General features: G+C 33.3%; 2 protein-coding genes across 4 annotated transcripts; both read left to right on the forward strand.

Annotated features, from left to right (window-relative positions):
• Positions 1-12,938: 12,938 nt before the first annotated feature.
• On the forward strand, positions 12,939-19,573 carry LOC130809876 (actin-related protein 2/3 complex subunit 5A). The gene is made up of 4 exons (XM_057675721.1): positions 12,939-13,137; positions 13,245-13,317; positions 13,422-13,522; positions 19,115-19,573. Exons 1-4 carry the CDS (start codon positions 13,040-13,042, stop codon positions 19,248-19,250), a joined length of 408 nt encoding a protein of 135 aa, XP_057531704.1. The 5' UTR covers positions 12,939-13,039; the 3' UTR covers positions 19,251-19,573.
• A 148-nt stretch (positions 19,574-19,721) lies between these two features.
• Positions 19,722-24,622, forward strand: LOC130809875 (uncharacterized). Of its 3 annotated transcripts, XM_057675720.1 has the most exons (3): positions 19,722-20,251; positions 21,404-21,577; positions 22,633-24,622. In XM_057675720.1, the coding sequence occupies exons 1-3, from the start codon at positions 20,242-20,244 to the stop codon at positions 22,863-22,865; spliced, it is 417 nt and encodes a 138-aa protein (XP_057531703.1). In that variant the 5' UTR covers positions 19,722-20,241; the 3' UTR covers positions 22,866-24,622. The 3 variants fall into 3 exon arrangements, with proteins under 3 accessions (XP_057531703.1, XP_057531702.1, XP_057531701.1); XM_057675719.1 differs by lacking the exon at positions 19,722-20,251 and having other exon boundaries at positions 20,294-21,577; positions 21,670-24,622; XM_057675718.1 differs by lacking the exon at positions 19,722-20,251 and having other exon boundaries at positions 20,294-21,577.
• Positions 24,623-25,644: the final 1,022 nt, after the last annotated feature.

The following is a 25,644-nucleotide window of genomic DNA, read 5'->3' on the forward strand; positions in this document are numbered from 1 at the left end:
TACCATTATTATATGATACATCGGACTAATGCGAACCACGCTGCGTGTACATACCTTAAGCAAGATAACCAATTCACAAGCGTCTTAATCAATTCCCGGTCACGAATCGACTTCCTACAAGGTTCAATCGTATTCGGGAAATAAGCACACATACACATTTTCCTCAAATCATCCATAACACACATATACAATTACACCCACACCTAGAATACCACACATATCATGAACATCCATCACATACTATAACATGGTAAACACACAAAACAGGACAGCATACATAATCTGTCCAGAAACACAACTTAAAACTGTCAAACTGAAAATCTGACTTCACCGTTGCGTCCGGAAGGCATCAAAACCCCCGGGTACCTATTTCCATAATTTATAACATAGTATAAGTATTTTTAACCTAATTTCAAAACCAAAAAGTGTCCCAAAAACAGATTTTTTTTAACATTTTTCTAACCCTACGGGATTCACCAAAATTCCATCAACAAATGAATTTCAAATGGTACATTGCCTATTAAATATCAATGACCAAATTTATATAATTCTTATGAACTATCTTTGAGATTAAATTCTTTGTTCAACAATAATTTCTTTAACCATACACATTTTTTTTTACATGAACATTCATTTTTATATATAAATTTCAAAATCACCCATCACATAAACCAATCCTATTCTTCACATATATGCATATCTAAAAACTCTAAAAAGAAACATTCTTCATCAATTAAGATAGAAAAATACATCCCAAAATCATACATGAAATTTTAAATTCTTAAATTAAACATGAATTATAAGATAAAACATATAATAATCATAGAATTTTAAATTAAAACTTAAGAATCAACATAGATTAAGAAGTACACTTACAATTGTAAAGGAAAACACCTAATGATCAAATGTAATGGAGTTAGGAATGTGGATTAGGAGGAATTTTGAAAGGATATGTTTTTTTTTTTTGTCCTTGGAAACTTTAGAAATGAAATGATGTCAAAATGAAAATGATTAAGGAATTAAGAAGGGTTAATTATATGGGATTAATGCCTTGATCCTTCATTACCCTAAGGGAGTTACAAGCTACACCAAGAGTCCCTCCTATTTTTTTTTTTTTTGAAAAGAAAAGATGGGTTAAGGAAAAGTTTGGGCCCAAATAATTCTAATTGCCAAAAAGGATTGCAAATCTCATGACCAAGCCCAATAATAAATAAAATATATATATAGAAATAATATTACTAGTGAATTATTAAATATATCGGGAAGAAAATATCGGGAAAATATCTGGGTGTTACAATAAGACTTTTGGGGATGAGGTTCGTAATTTAAGGCTCGGGCTGTGTACGGATGGAATGAACCCATTCAGCAATCTTAGTTCTCAACATAGTACTTGGCCGATACCTTTAGTGATCTATAACTTTCCACCTAGGTTGTGTATGAAGCGTTATGCTTTCGCTTCTTATCTCGGGTCCTAAACAACTTGGCAATGACATAGATGTATATCTTGCACCTCTCGTTGAGGATTTGAGAAAGATGTGGGATGAAGGTGTTTCCGTGTTTGATCATATGCTAATGAGGAGTTCACCTTGCATGCAATGCTTTTATGCACCGTTAATGATTTTCCTTCATATGGCAACTTATCGGGGTATAAGAACAAAGGGAAGAAAGCATGCCCAATATGTATCGATGAAATGGAATCCACGTGGATTACTAAGTGCAAACACGTATTCATGCACCATCGAAAGTTCCTCCCACGAGATCACATTGTAAGAAGAAGAAGATGTTCAACGGGGAGGTTGAGGACCGTGTAGCTCGTCGACCGTTGACCGGTTATGAGGTTTATGAACAGGTTAAGGGAGTTGAGACTGTATTTGGTAAAACAGGGCAAGTGCAAGGGGGTGAAGACCGATTATGGAAAAAAGAATCAATCTTTTGGAAGCTTCCTTAGGTTAGGCATTGTCTTGACGTTATGCATATAGAGAAAAATGTATGTGTTGCCATACTCGGGACTCTCATGAGCATTCCGGGTAAGACAAAGGATGTTAAGGCCGTGCGAGATTGGTTTGAATGTAAGGGTCTTCGTCCGGAGTTGTGGGCACATGTTAAGGTGAGTAAGAAAAGAGATAGAGCTGATGAAGGTGGTGGTAGTAACAAGGGAAAGGGCGGTAAGAAGAAGATGAGTAATGACAAAGTTTATTTGCCTCCAGCTTGCTACACATTGTCCAAAGCAGAGAACCGGACATTTTGTGAGTCTTTGTATGGCATTAAGGTTCCGTCTGGGTACTCATCCAACATGAAGAGATTTGTGAGCCTAAATGGTGAACTGAAGTTGGGAAGCATGAAATCTCACGATTGCCATGTAATGATGCAAGTGTTCTTACCAATTGCAATCCGTAGAATACTGCCAAAACATGTGAGATATGCTATTACCAAGCTATGTTCGTTCTTCAACACAATTTGTAGTAAAGTTCTTGATCCCTTTAAACTTGATGCTCTTCAACTCGAAGTGATTGTAACATTATGCAAGTTTGAGATGTATTCTCCACCTTCTTTCTTTGACATAATGGTTCATCTTATTGTCCATGTCGTTCGTGAGATCAAGCTTTTAGGTCCAGTTTTTTTAAGATGGTGTTATCATTTTTGAAAGACACATGGGTATTTTACAAAACAAGGTGAGGAATCCAGCACAACCCGTGGGGAGTATGATTCAAGGCACTGTGAGCGATGAGATTAGTAACTTTATAGCCGATTATTTCGCTTGGACTTCCCACCTCTAGACATGAAGGAAGGCTTGAGGGAAAAGGAACAATTGGCTCCAAATCTGTCACACCTCCTCGAGACAACCTTCTACAAGCACACTTGTATGTGTTGCATCATATTCCGGAAGTTCATCCTTTTTTGAGTGAGCATTTTGATATATTGCGCGCAAAACATCCTTCTAAAGGGGATAGGGCATTGATGCAGTTGCATAACAAGACGTTTATTAATTGGTTTCATAATTGAGTAATATGCGAAGAACTCAAGGGCGTATCCGAAAGTGTTAAGTGGTTAGCTTTTGGTCCTCGTGATGATGTCAACAAATATGAGGGTTACGATGTAATGGCTTCACATTTTGGACTGAGGGTCAAGACAAGAAATCATCTTATCTACAGAATAGTGAGGTTTCTATTTTAGCGTTATCTACATTTTACGCGAGTGCGAAGGATCAAGCGCCGATTGATGTTAAATTGGTATACTACGGGCGGGTACATGAAATATGGGAGCTTGACTACTCTACTTTCAATATTGGTCTTTTCAAATGTAAGTGGGTAGATAATAATCGACGATGCATAAAAAATGATGACCCTTGTGGATTCACTCTTATAGACTTAGCTCGTTTGCATGATAGTGAAGAGCCATTCATACTAGCCACACAAGCCAAGCAAGTATTCTACATTGTAGACCTGTCTGACAAAAAATGGTCTATTATTATACCGGGAAAAAGAAGCATCCTTGGTATAGGTGACGTTGAGGATGAGAAAGAATATGAAGCTTTTGAAGACTCCCCTCCCTTTATCAATCCAAAATTAGTGGATCAAGATGATGTAGATGTTGGTCATATGCGTGTAAATCACACAAAATGAATACATTTGAATTAAGTGATTCACAAGGTATGAATTTTAAGCTTTTTTAAGTTTGTTTTGCATGAAACTTTGCACACAACACTATTTGATATATATTATTGTTTTGAACGTATTAGAATTGTAAATCATAGTCATATTCTTAATATTACTTAGCTCATGTTCTAATATATTTCTATTCATACTCTTTCAGGTACTGATATACAATGCATCTATTCAGAGACGAAATTGTCCCCGAGATTGAGACCTCGGATAATGAGCATCATAGTTACGACACTGAAAAGGATCAAATTGTGAGATAAGAGCGTATGGCTGAAGACGCTCCACCACTTGACAATGATTTTAAGACTGAAGACGTCCCACCAATGGATGCTCCCACTACCAGTAAGAAAAGAAAAGGGCGAGGTCCTACGAAAAACCTCAAAGTCAAGGAACCCATGCATTTAGAATACAATGCATTGGGTCAACCCTACGGAATATGGCGTAGGCAATATGGAAAATAAGTGGGCCTATGTATCAGCAAGATTTCCAAATTGCATGCATGGAACGAGGTTCCATAGGGTTTGAAGAACTCTCTATGGAATGATACTGTGGTAAGAAACTTTACTATTTTTATTCATTTAGTTTCATTTTAAAATTAATTTAATTGACATTAATAAATATTATTTTTTTTGTAGAATCTTTTTCACATCGAAAGCGATGAGGAGAAGAAGAATGTGTTTCTTTCAGTTGTTGCTGAAAGATTCAGAGATTTCAAATCCAAGCTAGTAACTAGCTGGATCACGAAAAAGCATGCCCGTACGACCAAAAAGGTCAAAACGGGAAACGAAGGTGGAGGGCAAGCACCTTCGAAGATGCCCTACGAAATATGGGGTCACATATCGAAGAGGGAATGGGAGGCTTTTGTTGCCAAAAGAACAACTCCCATTGAAGTTGTAAGTATTTCATATTATATTATAGTTTTTGATTTGAATTTACTTCTTTTGATTCAATCATTAAACTAATATATGACATTTGATTTCTATTGATTAATTAGGAAAATCGTGGTAAAGCTTCTGACTCAGTAAGCAAAAGGAAGTTTTACCATCGCTTGGGCCCAAAAATGCACGATGCGATTCGAAAAGAGTGGGTGGATACGGGTTTATACCCCAATCAAAGTCCATCCACGCCCTCATTTACGACTACCTCTACATCCGTGAATACTCCTGCTGAAGATCGGGTGCGAGATTGGTATTGCGGGCTTCATTCTCGAGATGCAAGTGGTAAATTTACCATTAATGATTGGGAACGAAAAAGGTTGCTGATGCTGTGGTGAGTTTTGAAATTATTAAGTATATTCTTGATTTGTTTTGTATTCTTTGGCTTTGAATTACTTATACTAATTGTTATATATGTCACTTTTTATTTGAACAGATGAGCTGGAAGGAAAAAGAAGCTACAGGGGAGTTCACCCCAAGAGGCAATGTTGACGCATTGCATATGGTCTTAGGGAAAGACCATAGTGGGCGGGTAGTCGAAAAAGGAGGCGTCCGCATGGGGTTACAGAAGGCATTCGGCTAAGAGTGTGTTGCTACTCAATCCCAAACGATGCCACCTGATGAAGTAGCAACCCTCTGAGCAAAAATTACGAAGGACGTTCTCGCCAAACTGGCACTCGTGTTGCAGAAGATGGGAGCACCCATTGTTGACTTGGCAAACCTGATTGTTGAAGATTAGGAAAGTCAACATAAGGATCCTAATGCTTCGGTCGAGCCCATTACCCCCATAGGACCCCAGCCCATTACTACCCCTGAAGAGCAAAACCCAAAACCCCACATCGGAGACCATGTACTCCGTTGCTCAAAATCCGGAGCCAACTCCGGAGCCAGTGGTACAGGTACATAGTTTTTAAATATATAAGCACTTATTAATTTAAATTGCAACACTTTTTAATATTTTATTATGATGCTTATTATATTAAACTTAACAATTTTCAGGAGGCGACTCCTTGTTCTCTTTTGCTGCCTTAGTTGGGTGTTGCTAGTGATGGCGACTTAACTGAGGTTGCATATGGTGTGGCCCAGCCAACCAAAGAGGGCCAAACAGTGCAATCGATGCCTGTTACAAGTGGCCACATCAGTGTGACCGTGGAAACTATTCTAAAGGGGTTTGAAGATTTCTCACTTCCTGTTCCAATGCCAAAATGGAGCCTTGAGAAACTATCAGACGCCCTAGGTAATTTCGTCACATAGCCATATGCTTGGGTCCGATTCACTAACATGGTAATAATCATTTGTACCTTATTTATTTTTATTTTTTTAATTGCATGCTTACACTAATTTAATTGTATAAATTGAAATAGCAAAAGAGTCCAAAGAGATTTAGGAGAGAGATCGGTTCCTCGGCAAAGGTGTCGACTGGGTCCAAGTAGATGCCAAGCACTCCAATTTTGACTGATGTGAAGCTAAAAAATCTCTCTCAAGATTGCAAATGGCTGCACACTAGTGCATCTCGCATAAATGAGGAAGACCTAATCATTCTAAACCTGCAGAAGGAACAATTCTGCTTTCTAGAGAGCCCATTAATAATTATTGGTCCTAGTGACATTGGGCAATTTTTGAGAGGAGACATGTTAAACGTAGCTCTTATCCATGTCTACATGAGGTAATCTTCATCATCTTACAAGTTAGGCATTATTGTTTAATTGTTTTAATAACCGAATTACTGACAAAATTTTCTTATCCGTGACTTAGTGCGGCTTATGAGGAGCTCAATTCTTGCGAACCTCCAATAAAAATTGGATGGTTTTTTCCAGAGTCGATTTCGGGTACTAAAAGTGTAAATAATCCAGATGACGCCAAAGCATACATTGAGACTGCTTTGACTAATTCCCTTGCATCTAAACACACGTTCATTCTGGCTCCATATGTGGAAGAGTAAGTTTTATATTTGAAATTGAACTTATCTTTTGATTTTTAAGTTCACATAATCGCTAATTTGTTGATTTTAACTTTGCGTTTGTAGTTTGCATTGGATAATTTTGGTCTTTGTCCTTTAACGAACACTGTGCACGTCTTCGACTCATTACAAAAACCTTAAAGCCCGCCTCGCAACACAAAATTCAAAGCGTTGTTGAATGCGTACGTAATATTAATTATTTTACCAATTTGATTTAATTAAGTGATATATATATATATATATATATATATATATATATATATATATATATATATATATATATATATATATATATATATATATATATATATATATATATATATATATATATATTATAGTATTACTATTCTCGTGCGTTTCAGCACAATGAAGAAAGTGCGTGGACAAATGGGATCTATATCGAGAGCCACATTTCCGAAATGGACAGCAGTAAAGGTAAACAATGCAACACTATTCGATTTTATGGGTTTTTTAGCGCATAAAGTAGCTCAAACTTGGTTTGTTTTGTACGAAACTTGGCGCACAATACTATTTGGTATATATTATTGTGTTGAAGTGGTTAGAATTGAAAATCATAGTCATATGCTAGAAATTACGTGTTAAGTTGCGATTTTACGGGTTTTTAAGTATTTTTGGCACTTTTGCGTATAAAATAGCTCAAACTTGGTTTGTTTTGCACAAAACTTGGCACACAACAATATTTGATATATATATTATTTTGTTGAAGTGGTTAGAATTGAAAATCATAGTCATATGCTAGAAATTACGTGTTAAGTTGCGATTTTATGCGTTTTTAAGTGTTTTTGGCACTTTCACCCATAAAGTAGCTCAAAATTGGTTTGTTTTGCACGAAACATGGCACACAACACTATTTGGTATATATTATTGTGTTGAAGTGGTTAGAATTGAAAATCATAGTCATATGCTAGAAATTACGTGTTAAGTTGCGATTTTATGCATTTTTAAGCTTTTTTGGCACTTTCGCGCATAAAGTAGCTCGAACTTGGTTTGTTTTGCACGAAACTTGGCACACAACACTATTTGATATATATTATTGTGTTAAAGTGGTTAGAATTGAAAATCATAGTCATATGCTAGAAATTACGTGTTAAGTTGCGATTTTACGGGTTTTTAAGTGTTTTGGCACTTTTGCGCATAAAGTAGCTCAAACTTGGTTTGTTTTGCACGAAACTTGGCACACAACACTATTTGATATATATTATTGTGTTGAAGTGGTTATAATTGAAAATCATAGTCATATGCTAGAAATTACGTGTTAAGTTGCGATTTTATGCGTTTTTAAGTATTTTTGGCTTTCGCGCATAAAGTAGCTCAAACTTGGTTTGTTTTGCACGAAACTTGGCACACAACACTATTTGGTATATATTATTGTGTTGAAGTGGTTAGAATTGAAAATCATAGTCATATGCTAGAAATTACGTGTTAAGTTGCGATTTTATGCGTTTTTAAGCTTTTTTGGCACTTTCGCGCATAAAGTAGCTCAAACTTGGTTTGTTTTGCACGAAACTTGGCACACAACACTATTTGGTATATATTATTGTGTTGAAGTTGTTAGTATTGAAAATCATAGTCATATGTTAGAAATTACATGTTAAGTTGCGATTTTATGTGTTTTTAAGCTTTTTTGGCACTAACATCTATTTTCTCTTAGTGCTTTCGACAACCTTCTAATTCCGTTGATTGCGAGTACTACACGCTGAAATACATGGACGATATTTTAAAATCCGTGAAGGAGGTTGGAGTCGAAAATATAGATGCTGTAAGTATTTGTTACGTTCTTAAATTATAATATATGCTGCGGGCCACAAGAAAACCGCAACATATAGTAGTAAAATTTATGCTGCGGTCCACCAAAAAACCGCAGCATATAGTCTTAAACTATATGCTACGGTTTTTTGTGGACCGCAGCATATAGTTTTCCACATTTGTTGCGGTTCTCTTGTTGCCCGCAGCATTTGGTGCCCTTTTCTACTGCGGTTTAAACCGCAGCATTTAAAATAGACCATCTACTGTTATCGCTAATGCTTGGGGCCAAAACCGCAGCATATTGTGGCCAAAAAACCGCAGCAAATGAGGTTTTTTCCACTAGTGAATACAAATAACTGATCCAAGAATTTGAGAAAATAAAAAGGTGATTGTGAGAAATTGGGTGGGCGATAGTGTAAATAAAAATGGTAAAAACTGGGTGACAATATTTTGAGGAAAAATCTATTGTGTTAAAGTCAGATTTAACTGTAGTGTTCACATTATTGCTGTAGCATGAGCAGCAATCTCGATACATAATTAACATATAATAATAATGTTTAATACAAAAATATTACGGAAGTCTCAAAATGTCGAACTGTTAAAAACTTTAAATCATAAAAACTGAAACTGCTTAACAAAAGTAAAATATTACATCTGATAAGAGATATTGTTTGTTTAGAATGAAAAAAAAATACATCATCATCAAGTCATCAATAAAGATACAAAAAGCAGCTAAGTTCTCGATAAGTAGTAATTGTTGCGGCCTGATTGCAGAACCTGAACTAAATCTTGCAAAATACTGCCATTCATGATACGGATGATAGCCGATTGAATCGGTCAGCACTTAACGCCGAGCATAATTTCCTGTCTAGCTCAAAATACGGAAATTATATGCTACATTTACAAAATAATAATTTAAGTACGAACTTATAATTAATTGACACCACCGTATACTTTTACCATATTCTTTTTCTGTTACATACTTTTAAGTCATTAAGATACCATTCTCAATCCTGACAGAAGTACGTTACTGTCACTTATACAATTCGGTAATCTTAACACTTAAGTAAGTTCATTTGGTTGATACTCATAACCGTACCATGCATCATAGCATCAACACTAATCAAGTTTATCACTGATCAACAAGCACATCAATATGACACCTGATATGTGTAAGGGTTTGGTTAGGTGAGGACTATAGTCCTAACTAACTGTGGTGGGAGTTGTCACCCCTCCAATACAATTTATGTTCGAGCTCTACAAGATAGGTAGCTAACCCCTATCTTACACCGCATTTTACGTGCGGTCAACACGGCACCAAGATTTTACATGCCGGTCCATAGTTCGACATTACCTTACTATCAGGGTCATTCAATCAATATTCATTCATACAAGTACATCACATTTTTATTACTACAATTTGACTTTGACTTTGACTTTGATCAACTTAGGTGATAACCTCTTTATTTAATAAAATTCTTAATCATAACGTAAAATTAACCTTTATGTCTTTATACATTCATTATTAAATTTTTACACATTAAATTTTATTTATAACTTTATTTTTAATAGTTCGCTAAATTCACACTAATAACTTAATATTCTATCAATAGTCTCCAAATTAATATTTTCCACAAGTAGCTACTAAAATCTATTTCTCTTTAAATAAGTTCCCAAAATAAACATTTCCAACTTTACAATAAATAAAACTTTATTCTCTTCAAAAAAAAATCAAATATTCTATTTAAAATTCAAGTTAAAATTGCATCATTTGGATAATTTTCCAAAATTCTACAAGTTCACCAAAAATCAATATTTCAAGTTTAGAAAAATAAGTAAACTTATAGGTTTGCAAAAATGAACATTCTAGTTATAAAACAAATAAAACTTATAATTTCACAAAAATCAATATTTCTAGTTTTAAAACAAGTCAAACTTAAAATTTTCACAAAAGTTATTTTTAATTATAAAACAAGTAAAACTTGTAATCTCACAAAATCAATATTTCACACATAGTTTTAGCGGCAAGTATGCTAAAAATACTTTTACATCATTTTACATAAATTCTGGTCAAATAGTTAGCAAATAAAATATATTTGTACTAAATAGTGATTAAAAGTTACGTTTATTGTGAAATCTCATATATTCAAGAAAAACACTTCAACATTTAATAACTTATAAAAATTTCTCAAAAATATCTTTTTAAATTGTTATTTTATTATTATCACAAAAAATAGTTGTATTATTTAAAAATAGTAAATCAAACTCTCTTTTTTTTATATGATAGTGGTCGAATGATCTATGAGTGCTTTGGACCCTTTTCAAATAAAAAGAACGACTTAATTTAATTTATCATACTAAATCCTAGATTTAAATAATTAACATAACAACTTACAAAAATAAAAACTTTTACGCAATAACTTAGAAATTTATTATAACCTTAAGAACTTAAATCTCAAAATAAAGTATAATAACAATATTCTTAATATAACCATACTTAATAAAAAATAAGTTCATAAAATAACTTACTACCTTATAAACTAATTTGAAGGCTAACATAAACATATTAATAAAGTTTTACATACTAACACCAAGAATTAGTACTAAGTTTGATCATAAATTTATTAAACTAACTTCCTACTACAACATATTAGCATATTTCATACTTTGCATATTATAAAGTAAATATAATGTTAAATTCCACAAAAAAAGGTAGGGTAAGAAATTATAGCATACTAACACCAACGATTAGTACTAAGTACTAATTAGGAAAATAATAAGAAATAAGATCCTCCAAGATAGATAATAATGCTCCAAAGATAATTAATCAAAACTCTCAAAATAATGATGATCTTCTAAGCTCCCAAAATAAATAAATCCAAACTCCAATAATAATGATACATTAAGTACCCAAAGTAATAACACAATAACGTTCTAAAATGATGATGATATAAGCTAAATAAAGATTTTTCTAAGCTCCATCTTCTTGAATTTCTTCAACTAATATAATAAAGGTTTTAGGGTAGTAAGATTTTAATGAAGTGAAAAAGTAAGAAAGAATGTTAAAAAGATTTGATGATGGTGGAGTAAGTGATCTCATGGCTAAGGGGTATTTATAATGGGTTTGGAAAACTTTTCTGTTCATTAGATTGTATGAAAAAGAGTGTTAGAAATATAGAAGAAGGTTAACTTGTGTAAGTGATTCAGAGTGTGTAAGTGAATGTGTAAGAGTTGGAGTGTGTAAGTGAATGTGTAAGAGTTTGGAGTGTAGAAGAAGGATAGCTTGTGTAAGGAAATGGTGATAGCTTGTGTAAGTGATGAACATTATGGGTTACTATAGAAAGGATTTTGCTTCATCAAATTTTTGTTTTAGTATGTACAAGTGAATACACTTTAAAATAATGGGTAAATTTGATCATGAAAATATGTAGTTTACTTAGAAAATTTTGCTTAAACTATACTTAAAGTTAATAATTAAAATACGACTCATTTTTATGTATAAATAATTAAATTAAAGTTATAAGGTTAAAATAATAAGTAGTAATGTTAGTTTAAGGAAAAAAGTTAAAACGTAACATTTTACAAAATCGTGAATATAATAATAAAATTTTACTTTTCGTACTATAAAATAATAAGATACTCCATATTTTAGTGCTTATAAAAAGATTTTAAACAAAATAATATTTTAAAGTTTAATATTTGAAAGAAATTACAAAATCGAAAAAGATTTAGGAATTAAAGATGGATTGAAATAGATCATCAAAGGATTAGAAATTTAAATTGAAAATTCGGAATAATTAATTGGAATATTAAGAATTTTGAGTCTGTTACAATTGCTAAATGAGTTTAAAGAATTTTTAGAAGAAAATCTGTAGTGCTCAAGCCAAACATAGTGTTAGTTGAGCTGAGGGTATGGGGGTTGTTCAAGAGGTGATTTGTTGGGTGAAGTTGGGTTTGTGTTGGACAAGGGATGCTTAATTGGGTGGAAAGTTATTACAAGCTTTTCAGGTTCTTTTTTAAAATTCAAAATATATTAAAAAAAATAGTTTTTTTGTTAATTTTTAACAAATTTTTATCTGTTCTGCTAAGATTTTTATTAACATAAAACCAAAACCTTGTTGATATCATGTGAAAAAAAAAATTTAATATTAACATTTCGACAAACTTCGTAATATACAAGTTTTTTCCTATAATAAAAAAGAAAATTTGTAAATAATACTCTCATTGCTTAGTGATTCAAAATATCCTCAACTACTTCCTCCGTTCCATAATACTTGATACTGAATATGACATATTTTGTGGAAAAATCTTATTATCAGTAGTAAGTATTATAGAACAGAAGAAGTATTATTTAACTATATATACCTTCAAGTATTAATATACTTATCATTAAACACTTTTAACTGATTATTTTGAGTATTTTGTCTTAATGAGAAATAGTTGGGGGTATATAAGATTAAATATTCTATTTTTTAGGGATACACAAGATTAAATAATAATTAAGGATGTTTTGAGTAAATAAACAATAATTGAAAATGTTATTTACAAATTTTTGTAATAAAAAAAAAACTTTATTAGACCATCGGACAATTAAATTTCCTAAATTTGAAAAAGGCAGAACAGAAGGTAATGAGTTGAAAAATCCAAGTGTAAACGTAAATAAAGTGAGTCATACTTTTGAAGTCGCACTTTTAAAGAAAAACGACGAAAAAACAATGGCAGGGGACGATGATTTCATTGAAGCTGAAAATGCAGAAGCCATCATCACTAGAATTGAGCATAAATCTCGCAAGATCGAAAGTTTACTCAAACAGTATGTATACCTTTGTTTTCTTTTCTAAGTTTTCGTCTTCAGACTTTTTCAAGTTTTTACCATCATTGATCTTATTTGCTAATTCTGGGTTCAAATTGTTAAATTAGGTATAAACCCGTGGAAGCACTCAAAACAGCTCTTGAAGGTTCGGCTGCCATTACTAAAGATGATCGCTGCAAGGTCTGAATTTAATTTTTCTGGGTTTTATCTGATTTATTATTTAGTTCTAGGGTTCTATTTAATTGGATTTCGTTTCCCTAATTTGGGGGAAAATTTGTGGTCAGTCTGCAAATTGGATAGCAGTGCATAGAGCAATAATGGCGATTAAAGACGTTGATGGGCTGATGACTTCCTTAGATTCTGAGTATTATGACATTTTAATGAAGTAAGAAACTTTCTTTTGGTAACCTTTTTAAAAATTATAATCTCTATTTTTATAATTTGTTGGCTTCAAACAGTTTCATCATGGAGTAAATTTGTGCATTTTAGCTATCTAAATTGCAGATCCATGAATATTATTTACGTTGATGCCAAAATGTGTCTTGTTCACGAGCTGGGATCAGAGGAACTAACACTTCGACATGTTGTGTGAGTAGGAGTATTGTAGTAACATAACATGTTAGGTTTATTAGCACTAAAACTACTTATGGCATGTTTGATTGTTGACATAAAATGGTGGAATGGTAATGAAAAGATTGTGTAATTTTGGTGAAAAATCTCTAGCCAAGCTTCATGATCATGCTTACTTTACTTCAATCATCTCATTTTCTTAACAAAATTCATTCTATTGCATTACCGTTTAGAGATGGTATTAGATGGTGATAAAAACTTGTGAACAAAAAAAACCGTTTTGCTATTAAAGTTTCATCGACATTATATATTTCATAAAAACTTACACTAAAAATAAATTTATACATCCTTGTAATGCATGTATCTATCGAAACATGGAGAAAAAATGGTTATTTTTCATCCAATTTTTCTACTGAAGTGGACCACCTATATGTCTATAGAATCTATATTGGAACTCACAGAAGATTTGTAATCTTGATGATGGATTTCCATGGGAAGTTGGATTAATTGTCACATAAAACAGTTGGAAACAATCTTACATAATTCGACATGTATTATTGCGTCTTGACTAGTCCATCTTTTCTATGATGGACATAGAATTGTGAACTCATTTTCATGAAGATCAAAAATGACTGAAAGGGGATTTGTGACACAATGTACTCACCTTAACCAGTCTAGGCTTGACTATCTATGCTTTAGCAAGCTGCAGACCTCGTTTTGAAGTGTACAAAAGAGCTTAAGGCGAAGTATCATTTGATGGGTCTCACATGTGATTGCCTACAATAGGAAATAACTTCTAGTAATAGGGATGGAAATTCAGTTTGAATCTGCCCCTGATTCGACCCGTTCTGAGTAATTTAATCCAAGTCGAGTATGAGAAAAATAGTATCCGACTTTGAATTCGATTACATAGTCAGAGTCTGATTTAGAGATGGACTGGAGTTGGACTTCATAATAAATCCGATACTCCGACCAGACTCCGACTCCGATTCGACCCGACACCCAACTTCGAATTGAATGTAATTATAATACTCAAAGTCTAAATGCAATGTTTTAGGTTTCATAATTGAAAAGAGAAGTAAGGTGAATTATGGCCAAGGTTAAAAGCGTAAATTGACTCAAATCGAAAACAACTCTCAAAATTAGATCGTAGAATCCAATGATTCAAAAATTTCGCAAAATTAAGAATTGTAATTGCTTTTGTATATTCTTTAGTCATTTTTATTGTAAAAGAACGCTTAAAAATCATTTAATATTTAAAAACTGTTATTATTCAAAAAATACATATATACTTTTTATTTGTTTTCATTTTTCTATTATTTTTATGAATTGACAAAAAAAGATATACATTAATCAATAATTGAGTAAAACAAACACAAGTAGATATACTAACAATGATCCTTATTAGATTAAGTAAGCTAAGTAGAGTGATCTTGTAATAGGTTTACTAAAGCCTCATTATATTGTAGCATTTTTAAAGCCCTAATAATTATGAACACCAATTAAATCATTTATAAGTTAAAAACACAAAATGAAATCAAGTCTCAACTGGTAATCTAGCTAAATAAATAGCTCTCAGGTAGCAAGATTTTTATTAAAAAGCTAAGAATCCCAACTTCTACGCGTGCTATTTATAAAAAAGTCTTATTATGGTCAAAAGTCTCAATTTAATCATTAGAAAGAAAAAAAAAAGTATAAATAAAAGTCCAAGGATATAGTTGATTTGGGTGGGCTAAGGCCTAATTTAGAATTTTTTTGGAGTATTTTTAGAATCGGTTGAATAGTACAATTGTAGTTGCGATTCTAGGATGCCATACGATTCTAAAAATTCTCATTGGATTCTAAAATTTGAAGGATATATTTTTTTTGTTAAGTTGTATGTGAAAGGCTACTCTATTAGTTTTTAATTTGTTTAATCATTAGTATAATATCGATAAGAATAAAGCTTGATAATAATCCGAATTCCATAGGAGTTTCGAGAGTCTAAGTCGGAGCAAAGTTGGAGTATGCATAATCCGACTTCGAGTGGAGGTGGACTGGAAAACATAATCCGAGTTTTATCCGGAGCAAAGTTAGAGGGTGGATAATTCGAGACGAGTCCGACCCATTATCATCCCTACCTAATAAACTAGAAATAATTATTTTTAGAGAATGACATCTTGGTTTGTAATATAGATGATGCCATAGATTTTTGGATGAATTGCTTAATATATTAGAAGTAGCCTTATTTTACCAATGAGATTGGCTAATATATGTAGCAATCATGTAGCATTCATTGAAACTATTGAGGTTTTTAAGCACTAGAACTTGTAGGTTAGCTAAAGAAACACTATTAGTCAAAACACGGAGATAATACAACCACTCACATCTTCTCCTGAATCGGATTCCATTCTTTTTTATTCTTTTCGTTTAGTTACATTTTGTACATTTTTCAAAGTAATTTTTGAGCTTTAATATCTCTATATATGTATCATAAAAAATTATTAAAAAAATATATGTTAAAGAACTATACATTAAGAAGATTCTAACAAGATCTCACGTGGATATATTTTATCCTCTATATATCTCTCAAAATCTGTATTTAAATTTCTATCTCTTTAAAGTGCAATATTCAAAATAGAAAGAACATTAGATAATGAAAGGAGTAGAATGTAGCATTAGAAACATCAGCACTACTATATCAAAAAACCTGTAGGATCGAGAACTTTGACAATTGATATCAAGATGGGCACCATATTTTAAGATGGAGAATCGAAAACAAGGTGCCATAAATCTATTTTAAACCTTGTGAAGATAGCTCATATACGCTTGTGTAAACTTATGTTTTTTCTACCCTCTTAAGACATAAGAATTACCATTACTAAATAGTGCCTCCTATGAATTATTGTTAGATATTGTCATATAACCAAAATGACTCCAATAGATTTTTTATTATTGGAGAACAACTAGGTTAAAATTCATTTTCTTTCATTTTTTTATTTTTTGAAACTATTGAGGATAAAGATGTTTTTTCCCTCCATATGTTGGTTATTATCCCGCAGTGAGTCTTCTTGATGCATTTTCATCTAACTCTCTTAGTTGACATGATATTTGTGAGGATAGGTTCTAGTAGGCTTATAGAATGGGTCAAGTATATACTTATGTTGACTGTGTCGTGCTTGCAGTGATAAATTAAAATTGTAAGGAACGAAATGGAAGTCTAAACATCCTACAGTGGTTGGTTAAGATTACAGGGTAGAAGGAAGAAGAGATCTAAACGTAGCTCAAGGATTGTTTATTAGCTTGGTAATACAAGTACCTCCCTTGAAGGAAATAATTTATATGGTATGACCTAGGTGTATAGTACACATTAGCTAAAAAGAAGACTTATTGATACTTGCTTGAGTTTTGTGATTTGTAGGTGAAGCTAAAGGAAGATAGCTATAAGCCTGAAGCGGAGCTAGTTGTGCGTGAAGAATGGTTGAACGACAAGAAGGTGAATGTAGGCACAAAGGGAAGTTGGTGAGCAAACTTGGGTTGGGCTTGAAGGATAGGAAAATTTTTATGTGATATAGGGGACGCTCTAATAGGAAAGAGAAAAACATATTTCTTATTTGATTTGGAAATGGCAAAAATAAGGGAATCAATGGTTTTTAGTCAATACCTCATCACTAGTATGTTTTTTTTGAAAACCTTTACAACGTGATTCATTTAAAACTCCGCCCGTGAGTGTTTGTCGCTTATTGTCAATCCTAAGCCCGAATGAAGGAGAAGGGTGAGCGGTAGGTTAGTAACAACTAACTCAGTAAAATTAGTTACATCCCATGATCTTGAACCAAAATGCAATTCTCGTGGGGGCGTGTCCTACTCAGCAGCGCGTCGCGCTTCTTAGGCCTAGATGTAGTGAAAAGTATGCAAAGGTTGCTTGGTCGTAATAAATGAGGCGCCTCATTGCCCGAGTGTGGTGTTAAATGAGCAATGACTAGTTACTTATACTAGGACGTCATCCAGAAACGACGTACCACACATCCCAAGTGTGGTGTCAAATGCTCTACAAGAGACAAAATGGGTCAGGGAGACGTGCCTTGGTGCATGATTTTCGTTGCTGACATTGTTTTGGTAGATGAGACCAAAGTGATGATAAATGCTAAGTTAGAACGATGGAGACAAGAGTTGGAGTCATGATTTTTCATATTAAGTCGAAGCAAAACAGAGTACATGAAGTGTAGTTTTAGCACAAAAATAACGAGCGACAATATAAAGTTAGAAGAGAAAAAAATCGCTTCAAGTGGATACTTTAAATACCTTGAGTTCATATTTTAGAGTAGTGGGAACATCCAACAAATGTGACCTATAGAATTAAGTGTGAGTGGCAAAAATGGAGAACGACTGGAGTATTTTATGATCAAGGTGTGCCCTCAAAGTTGAAGGGCTAGCTTTATCGAACGACGATTAGACTAATGCTACTATATGGATCAGGATGTTAAGCTTTTAGAAAGGATCATAGTAGAAAGATGGGAGTAGTGTAAATGCCAATGTTTCAATGGATGAGTTGACGTATCTTAAGGGATCAAAGGCGAAACGAAGATATAAGAAAAGGGTTTATAAGTTGCAAATATTGATGAAAGGATGAAAGAAAATCGTTTAAGATTGTTTCAGCATGTGCAAAGACAAAGTATTAGCTAACTAGTAAGGAAAATAGAATGTTGGAGCTCATGAGACTTAAAAGAGGGTGAAAAAAGAAAAATATGACTGAGAGGACAATAGTGAAAAAAAATATATGTAAGATCTCGACTTACAAATTCATACGGTAGAAAATCGAAATGAATGGAGATGAAAAATCCATGTAGACAATCATTGGAAATGATATATTGGTTCATGTAGCCAACCCCAATCTTTTGGGATTAAGGCTCTGATATTGTTGTGACCATTAGTTCCTTTTTTCTGAAAACCTTTACACCTTTACAACACTTGTGATGCGACGTGGCCTTACTTTTGCACTATGCTCCATGAAACCCTTTTTTTTTCTTCTTGCCCATTACTCCGTCCTTTTGCAATCGGGAAGTTTATTCGAACACGAGAAAATTGCATGTGCTAATTTACTTTTCCATTGTTGCTCAATTTGTTACAATACTTCTGAATGGTTCCAGCTTTTTGTGTACCAGCTGTAACAATCACGCATATGCCTTGGATGCGGTACATTTCATGAAAATTCACTCTCCAAATCATTCTCATTATCACCATGAAGTACCATAAACCAAACAGACTGTTAGTTTTGATCATATTATTTGCCCTCGATTTTAAAGTATACAATTTTAAAAGTTCAAAGCTTGATGTTTAGATTAAAGTTATGGAAACCACGTACAAGGGAAATAAATTTGTATTGTTAATTTGTAACCCAGGCTTTTCGTCCTTTTTTAAATTGTAGGTACTTGTACCGTGGTTTATCAACTGGAGATCGTCCGACATGTGAACAATGCCTCAGAATACATGAAAAACTAACTCAGCGAGCTGGTCTTGGATGCATACTTCGTTGTCTTGCTGATACACATAATACAGTGTGATTCAACCCTACTCGAGGCTCTTAAGAGTACCTTCAGCTAGAAATATATTCCCTTGATTCTACGGTATCTCTTTCACACTCATGTTCTCTCTTCTCAGAAATTGGATATGAATGTCTTCTTGTTATATTGTATACAGAAACAGTCTTATTGGACACGAGAAGTTCTAGTCTTTGTATAAAAGAATACATTCCGATTAGATGTTTAGTACATGTCACCTAATCACCTTCAATTCAAGGTTGATTACTTTTATGTTCGTTAATCACTTTTTCTATACATATACAATGAATTACACTAATATTTATCCTTCAACTCAATGTTTTAAGTAATACTACTTGGTAAGCGACCAGGCGTGCCTTGATCTTTAGCATTTCCATGTTGTAAACTTATTAGTAGTCGATGATGAGAGTCTCACTAGCCGCACCCTCATCTATCATATCACCTCTTTAATTATCCTTGTGATAAGGATGTGGTCTGTCATCATCCAACTTTTGCTAGACTCTGATCATAATTTTTATGAGCGGAGATATATTATGTGTGATGATGATGATGATAGATATTATTAGTAGTAGCAAGTGTACTGCTACATTGTTATTGAGATCATTGAATAATCACTCAGTTTTTGCTTAGGATATTATTTTATATTTGTTGATTTTACAACTTGATTTACTTATTAACCGACACAATATTGATATAGTGCTGATTGAGTTTACCCGTAAGTAAGATAGGTTGCTCAAATTTGATGTTCTTTTCTTTAATATGACAATAGGGGTTGGGTCTGTGTCCAAGGTCCACCCAACATACCTAAACCTATGTACATCATCAAACACTCAATTTTCTCTCTGACACAGCAGAATCAAATAACAATATTATTTCGATCAACTGATGACATCAACCGTTTTTTATTGTCGACCAACAACCATCACCGTCGATCATCTGTCCTTCATTGCTGCTGTCGCAGTCTTATTGTCCACTGCCTCCAAACGCCTTATCAATGGACAAAAGTATGTCCTTTTTTTAATTCATCAATTTACTTTGATTTTGAATTTATGTCTATGATTCTATCACTTGATTGTTATTGTTAATCATATTCATAAATTCCTAATTCATTAACATATTTAGTTTGTAAATTGAAAAAATATAAAAGCTATATCTTTTAATACAAAATTATTGTTAAACTTGTGAATTTTAGGAATTATGGCGGCGCAAGTACCTTTATTAAATTTTGAATTGCTTGCTTTTGAGTGTTACCTAATGTTGATTTGATGGAATTTTTCTTTCAAATGGTCAAAGAGAACCTAATTGATGTCAAGTGTTTCTTTTTAAAAATTTTAATGTCAGTTATTAATATTTATCATGTGTGAACTCTCTCTTGATAGTTTATTAGTAACTAGTATATAGGCATGGCCACGGGGCGGGTTACCCGGAACCGAACCGGTCCCGAACCGCTTGGAACCGAATCCGGAACCGGAACCGTTTGCGACAGGTTCCGAACCGCCCCGAACCGCGAAACCGTGAAACCGCCGGAAAAAACCGTCGTAAACCGGGTAAAAAACCCGCGGTTTGGAACCGGAACCGGTCCGGGAGAACCGGCCCAACGGTTCCATGGAACCGGAACCGGAACCGGTCTGGTTGAACCGGCTCAACGGTGTGGAACCGGAACCGGGACCGGTCCGGTTGAACCGGTTCCATGGAACCGGTTCGCCAAAATATGACCGTTTTGTTACCGTTAACTAGCCGTTGCATTCTCCTCTATATATACTCATCACTTTCAATCATTTTCATTCACAACTCATCTCTTCTCCTACTCTCTCTACTTACTCTCTCTGCTTAATTCTTTAATTACGCAATTATTCTCTTAATTACATAATTAGTCTTTTAATTATTTCTTAATTTAGTTAGTTACATAATTAATTAATTATTTATTTCTTAATTCTATATTTCTATTATTACTTCAATATTATCAATCATGTCTTCATTTTTGAAAAAAGCCACAAAAAAAGTTACTAAAGTGGCAAAATCATTGGGAGGTTCCAGTTCCTCCAAAAGAAAGGCCACTTCTACTCCGTCGGTATCAACAACACCTTCCATTAGTAATTATAATTATGAACATAATTATCCGGAAGGGTACGACCCAGAGTTACATAATTATGCAGAAGAAGTGGAAAGAGAAATACAAATTGATGAAGAAGAAGAACAAGAAGAGGAACCAACGACCCCAATTGGGATAAATATATCTCGACAGTCATCAACAAGATCACATGAAGAACAAGGAGAACAACAACAACAAAGACAAGCTCGTGGTAAACGAGTCAATTTCCAAACTATCGGTTAGTTTTATAATTTTATTCTTCAAATTAATTAAACTTTAAATTATTTATTTATTTAATTATAGTTTTATAATTTTAAATTATTTATTTAGATGAAGATGAACCAGTAAGACAACCTTTTCCGGCAATGCCACCTCCTAGTGGTAGAGCTGTTTCACATGTGTGGTCGTATTTCACAAAAGAACCAACCGAGAATCCAGATATTTTCTTATGCACTTAAAAAAGTGTATTGGTCATTAGATACTCCTACACATTGGGACTCAACCAACGATTTATTAAGAAAGGCGATTGCTTATCGCCCAGTAATAACACAACTATATAGTGAGTGTACAGATAGTTTCAGAGCTGATGACACTTGGGAATTAGCTATAGGTGTACATAACATATTAGAAGCGTATGACCACGCGACTAAGATTTTTTCTTATGTTTATGAACCGAACGTTCACTTAGTAATAAGTGAATGTATTACTATTTTTTATCATCTCCTTAAATATACACATGAAGATACTAACCCAAAATTGAGGCCGATTCTTGTAGATATGATGGAAAAATGGCAAGCATATTTTACCGATTTTCCTTATATTTATGGAACCGCAACCATTTTGGACCCACGTTTTAAAACCGAGGTCCTTACTAAAGTAATAGGATTTTATTACCAATCGTTAGATCGCCCGTCTACTGATGTACATAATTATGTAGGAACATGTAAAAAATATTAGCAGAACTCTATGATTTTTACGCTAGTGTATATAACCCGAAACGCGATATGTCTAGGTGTGCTAGCGTTTCGGCACGTCCCTCTTACTATAATTCGGTAATAGCTAACATAATGACTCAAGATGATAGTTTTGTAGGATCATCTTCTTCTTCCTCGACCTCATATTTAGAACTAGATAGTTATCTTAAACACCACTTTGAAATAGACCAAAGTATCTACAATATTTTGGAGTGGTGGAAAGAAAAATCTGTTAAATTTCCCATTTTATCGAGAATTGCAAAGGATATCCTTGCAATTCCCGCGTCAACAATTGCGTCGGAGTCTGCTTTTAGTGCAGGTAGAAGAGTTTTGGAAGAAAAGCGATCTCGTCTTGCTCCACATAGTATTCAAATATGTGTTTGCAAAAAAGATTGGGATCAAGCGGAGATTCGAACACAAGGACTAAGGAATGATGATGATCAAGACGACGATGATGATCCATGGATGATGATGGATACATCTGCATCATCGTCAGGAGGAGAGTCAGCGGAAGCATCTAATCAACCACATGATGATGACGAAGATGAATAGGATCAATCCGACAAGCGACAACGATAAATCAACATTCAACAACTATAAATAAAAGGTATGACAAAGAACTACGTGGGCTTTGATTCCTTCGGGATACGTAGGCAGCTTAGTATTCATTTGGGTACTAGGTTCAAGTCCATTTTCTCCCTCTTTTTTTATTAATCATCTTTATTGACATTATCATTGATTCGTTTCTTATTAATTTATTTTTTTCCATTCTTTTTAGTAAATATTTCAATAACGATGACAACTTGACATGCAATGAATTTCGCTAATAATCAAGTAATCATCAAAGGTACGTCCGCGATATTATAGTATTTTTTTATTATATAAATATTTAAAGAAAAAATAAAAATGGAACCGATGGTCCGACCCGCCCGTCCCGTGAGTTGGAACCCCGTAACCGCCTCATGAACCGCCAAGGAACCGCCCGGAACCGCCCGGAACCGGAACCGGAACCGGAACCGTTCGCGACAGGTTCCAAATGGAACCGGAACGGAACCGGACCAACCCGGACCGTGGCCATGCCTACTAGTATATATCTGGTGCAATGCATGGATGTATCAGTTCATTAATTTAATTTATATAAAAAATTATTAAATATAAATGTTTATGTTTTTAAACTAACCATTATAATTGATCATAACTATATTTTACTAGCTAAAACGATTATTACTAAATGATAAAAAATAATTTTTACTAATGAAAGTTTTTCTTTCCTAAGTAAATTGATTAATTTGAGAAAACATATGAATTTAAGGTTTGCTAAACAGAGGCTAAATTATTCTACAAACATTATTACAAACTTTCTTCTTTATATCCATACACAAACACTTTGTTGATGACATGCTCTAATTATAATTTTCTTTATTATAATTTTCATTGTAAAATTTTTCTAGATAAGATTTTAGTTATTATTTGTAAATATTGAAGTAAACTGAATAATTATGTTGACGAATATCAATGTTATTCTGGATATTAATATATATTTTAAGAGTTTTTTATGTCTGGAAGTTAAGAGATTTTATAACTCTAAACCTCAAACCTCAAAAGGAAGAAACCAAACAAACAAACAAACAACACCAAATCAAAAGCTACCATACAAAGAGACAACAACAGGAAAACCCAAATCAAGTACACACCAGATTATCCTTCCATCTATTATCAATACGAGCAGCAACATGAAAGATAATGGACTTAGCAACCTGCTGATTGAAAAGATGTTGTCCACCAAAAATTCTAATGTTCTTCTGCATCCAGACATGAAAAACCAACTCAGACCAACACATAGAGATGATGGTAGACCACATACTTTTGCGCTTACTTATCCTGCTCATGTACTCCATGTCAAGCTTAATGTCCCCACGCCACTGAATACCAAAAATGAAGTGAAGGAGAGCAGCCTGGATAGCCTTCGTGAAACTACACTTACTAAAATATGGTCCCTAGACTTATTAATAAACTTTCAGATCTAGAAACTTGATAAAGGGTCCCAAGTCATTCCCTATTTTCTGAGTTGATCAATAGTAGGGAGCTTGTCCTAAAGAGCTTGCCAAAGACATAAGGAGCTCCTTGGGGTAGCTCTATTCCTGCACCACAGAGGCCTCCAAAAGGGCTTAATATTTCGCCCAATCATATTTTGATATGCAGTTTGGAGGTTAAACTTCCCATTCACAACATAACTATTCAAATCACTCTTATTATTAACCAAACCTCTACTTTCAACAATCTTTCAAAGCATCCAAGAGTTTCTTATTCTAAGGTTATTTTTTGTTAACAAATAAATTTTTTATTTTAATTGTTTTTGTATAATAAATAAGGTATAATTAATAGTTTAATGATTAACTTGAATCAAAGTTACCAAAAAAAAATATTTTCTTAATAAAATTGTATCTGAAAAATCAAAGTTTCTAAAATTGACTTTTTTCTTATTACTATTTTTCATTAAGAAATAAAGTTTAATTAAAAATCAAAATTTTCATACTCAATTACTAATAAATTTAAACGAAAAGCATGATATATAAAAGTGACACATGGCACATTCTTTTGTTGTTTTAATAGAATATATGATGATTGTATGATAAATAAGGTATAATTAATAGTTTAATCATTAAAATTTACGAAAATCAAAGTTACCAAAAATATTTTTTTCTTAAAAAAATTGTATTTGAAAAATCAAAGTTTCTAGAATTGACTGTTTTTTTTACTATTATTATTCATTAATAAATTTTAATTAAAAATTATATTTTTCCATACTCAATTACTGAAAAGTTTAGGCGGGAAAGCATGATATTTAAAAGTAACATGTGACACATTTTTTTGTTGTTTTAGTAGAATGTATGATTTTCCTTTGATTAGACTTTTGTGAGTAGTTCAATTTAATTTTTAATTCATGTCTTGCAAGACTATATATTGAGAAAGATTTGGTTGAATCTAGAGATGTTCATTCGGGTAATCAGATCGGTTTCGAACGGGTGTCATTCGATTCGGTTATATTTCAGATCGGTTATATTTCGAATGCGTGTTGCAACGGGTCATACTTGGGTCGGGTCAGTTAGTCACGGTTCGGTTCAAGATCGGTTATTCGAGCTATCGGGTTAACATCAGCTCGGTGTCGGTTGAAGTTCGTGTCGAGTTTCAATCGGTCTCGGGTTGTCATCGGTTAATAATTGGTTTGGTTTTACCGGATTCAGATTGGGTTCGAGTATTTTTCAAGTAGAATTCGGCTACGAATTACGAATTACTAATTACTATTGATCGAGTCAGTATCAGATTAAGT

Source organism: Amaranthus tricolor, chromosome 4 (assembly GCF_026212465.1).
Source record: "Amaranthus tricolor cultivar Red isolate AtriRed21 chromosome 4, ASM2621246v1, whole genome shotgun sequence".
In the NCBI taxonomy this organism is placed as follows: domain Eukaryota; kingdom Viridiplantae; phylum Streptophyta; class Magnoliopsida; order Caryophyllales; family Amaranthaceae; genus Amaranthus; species Amaranthus tricolor.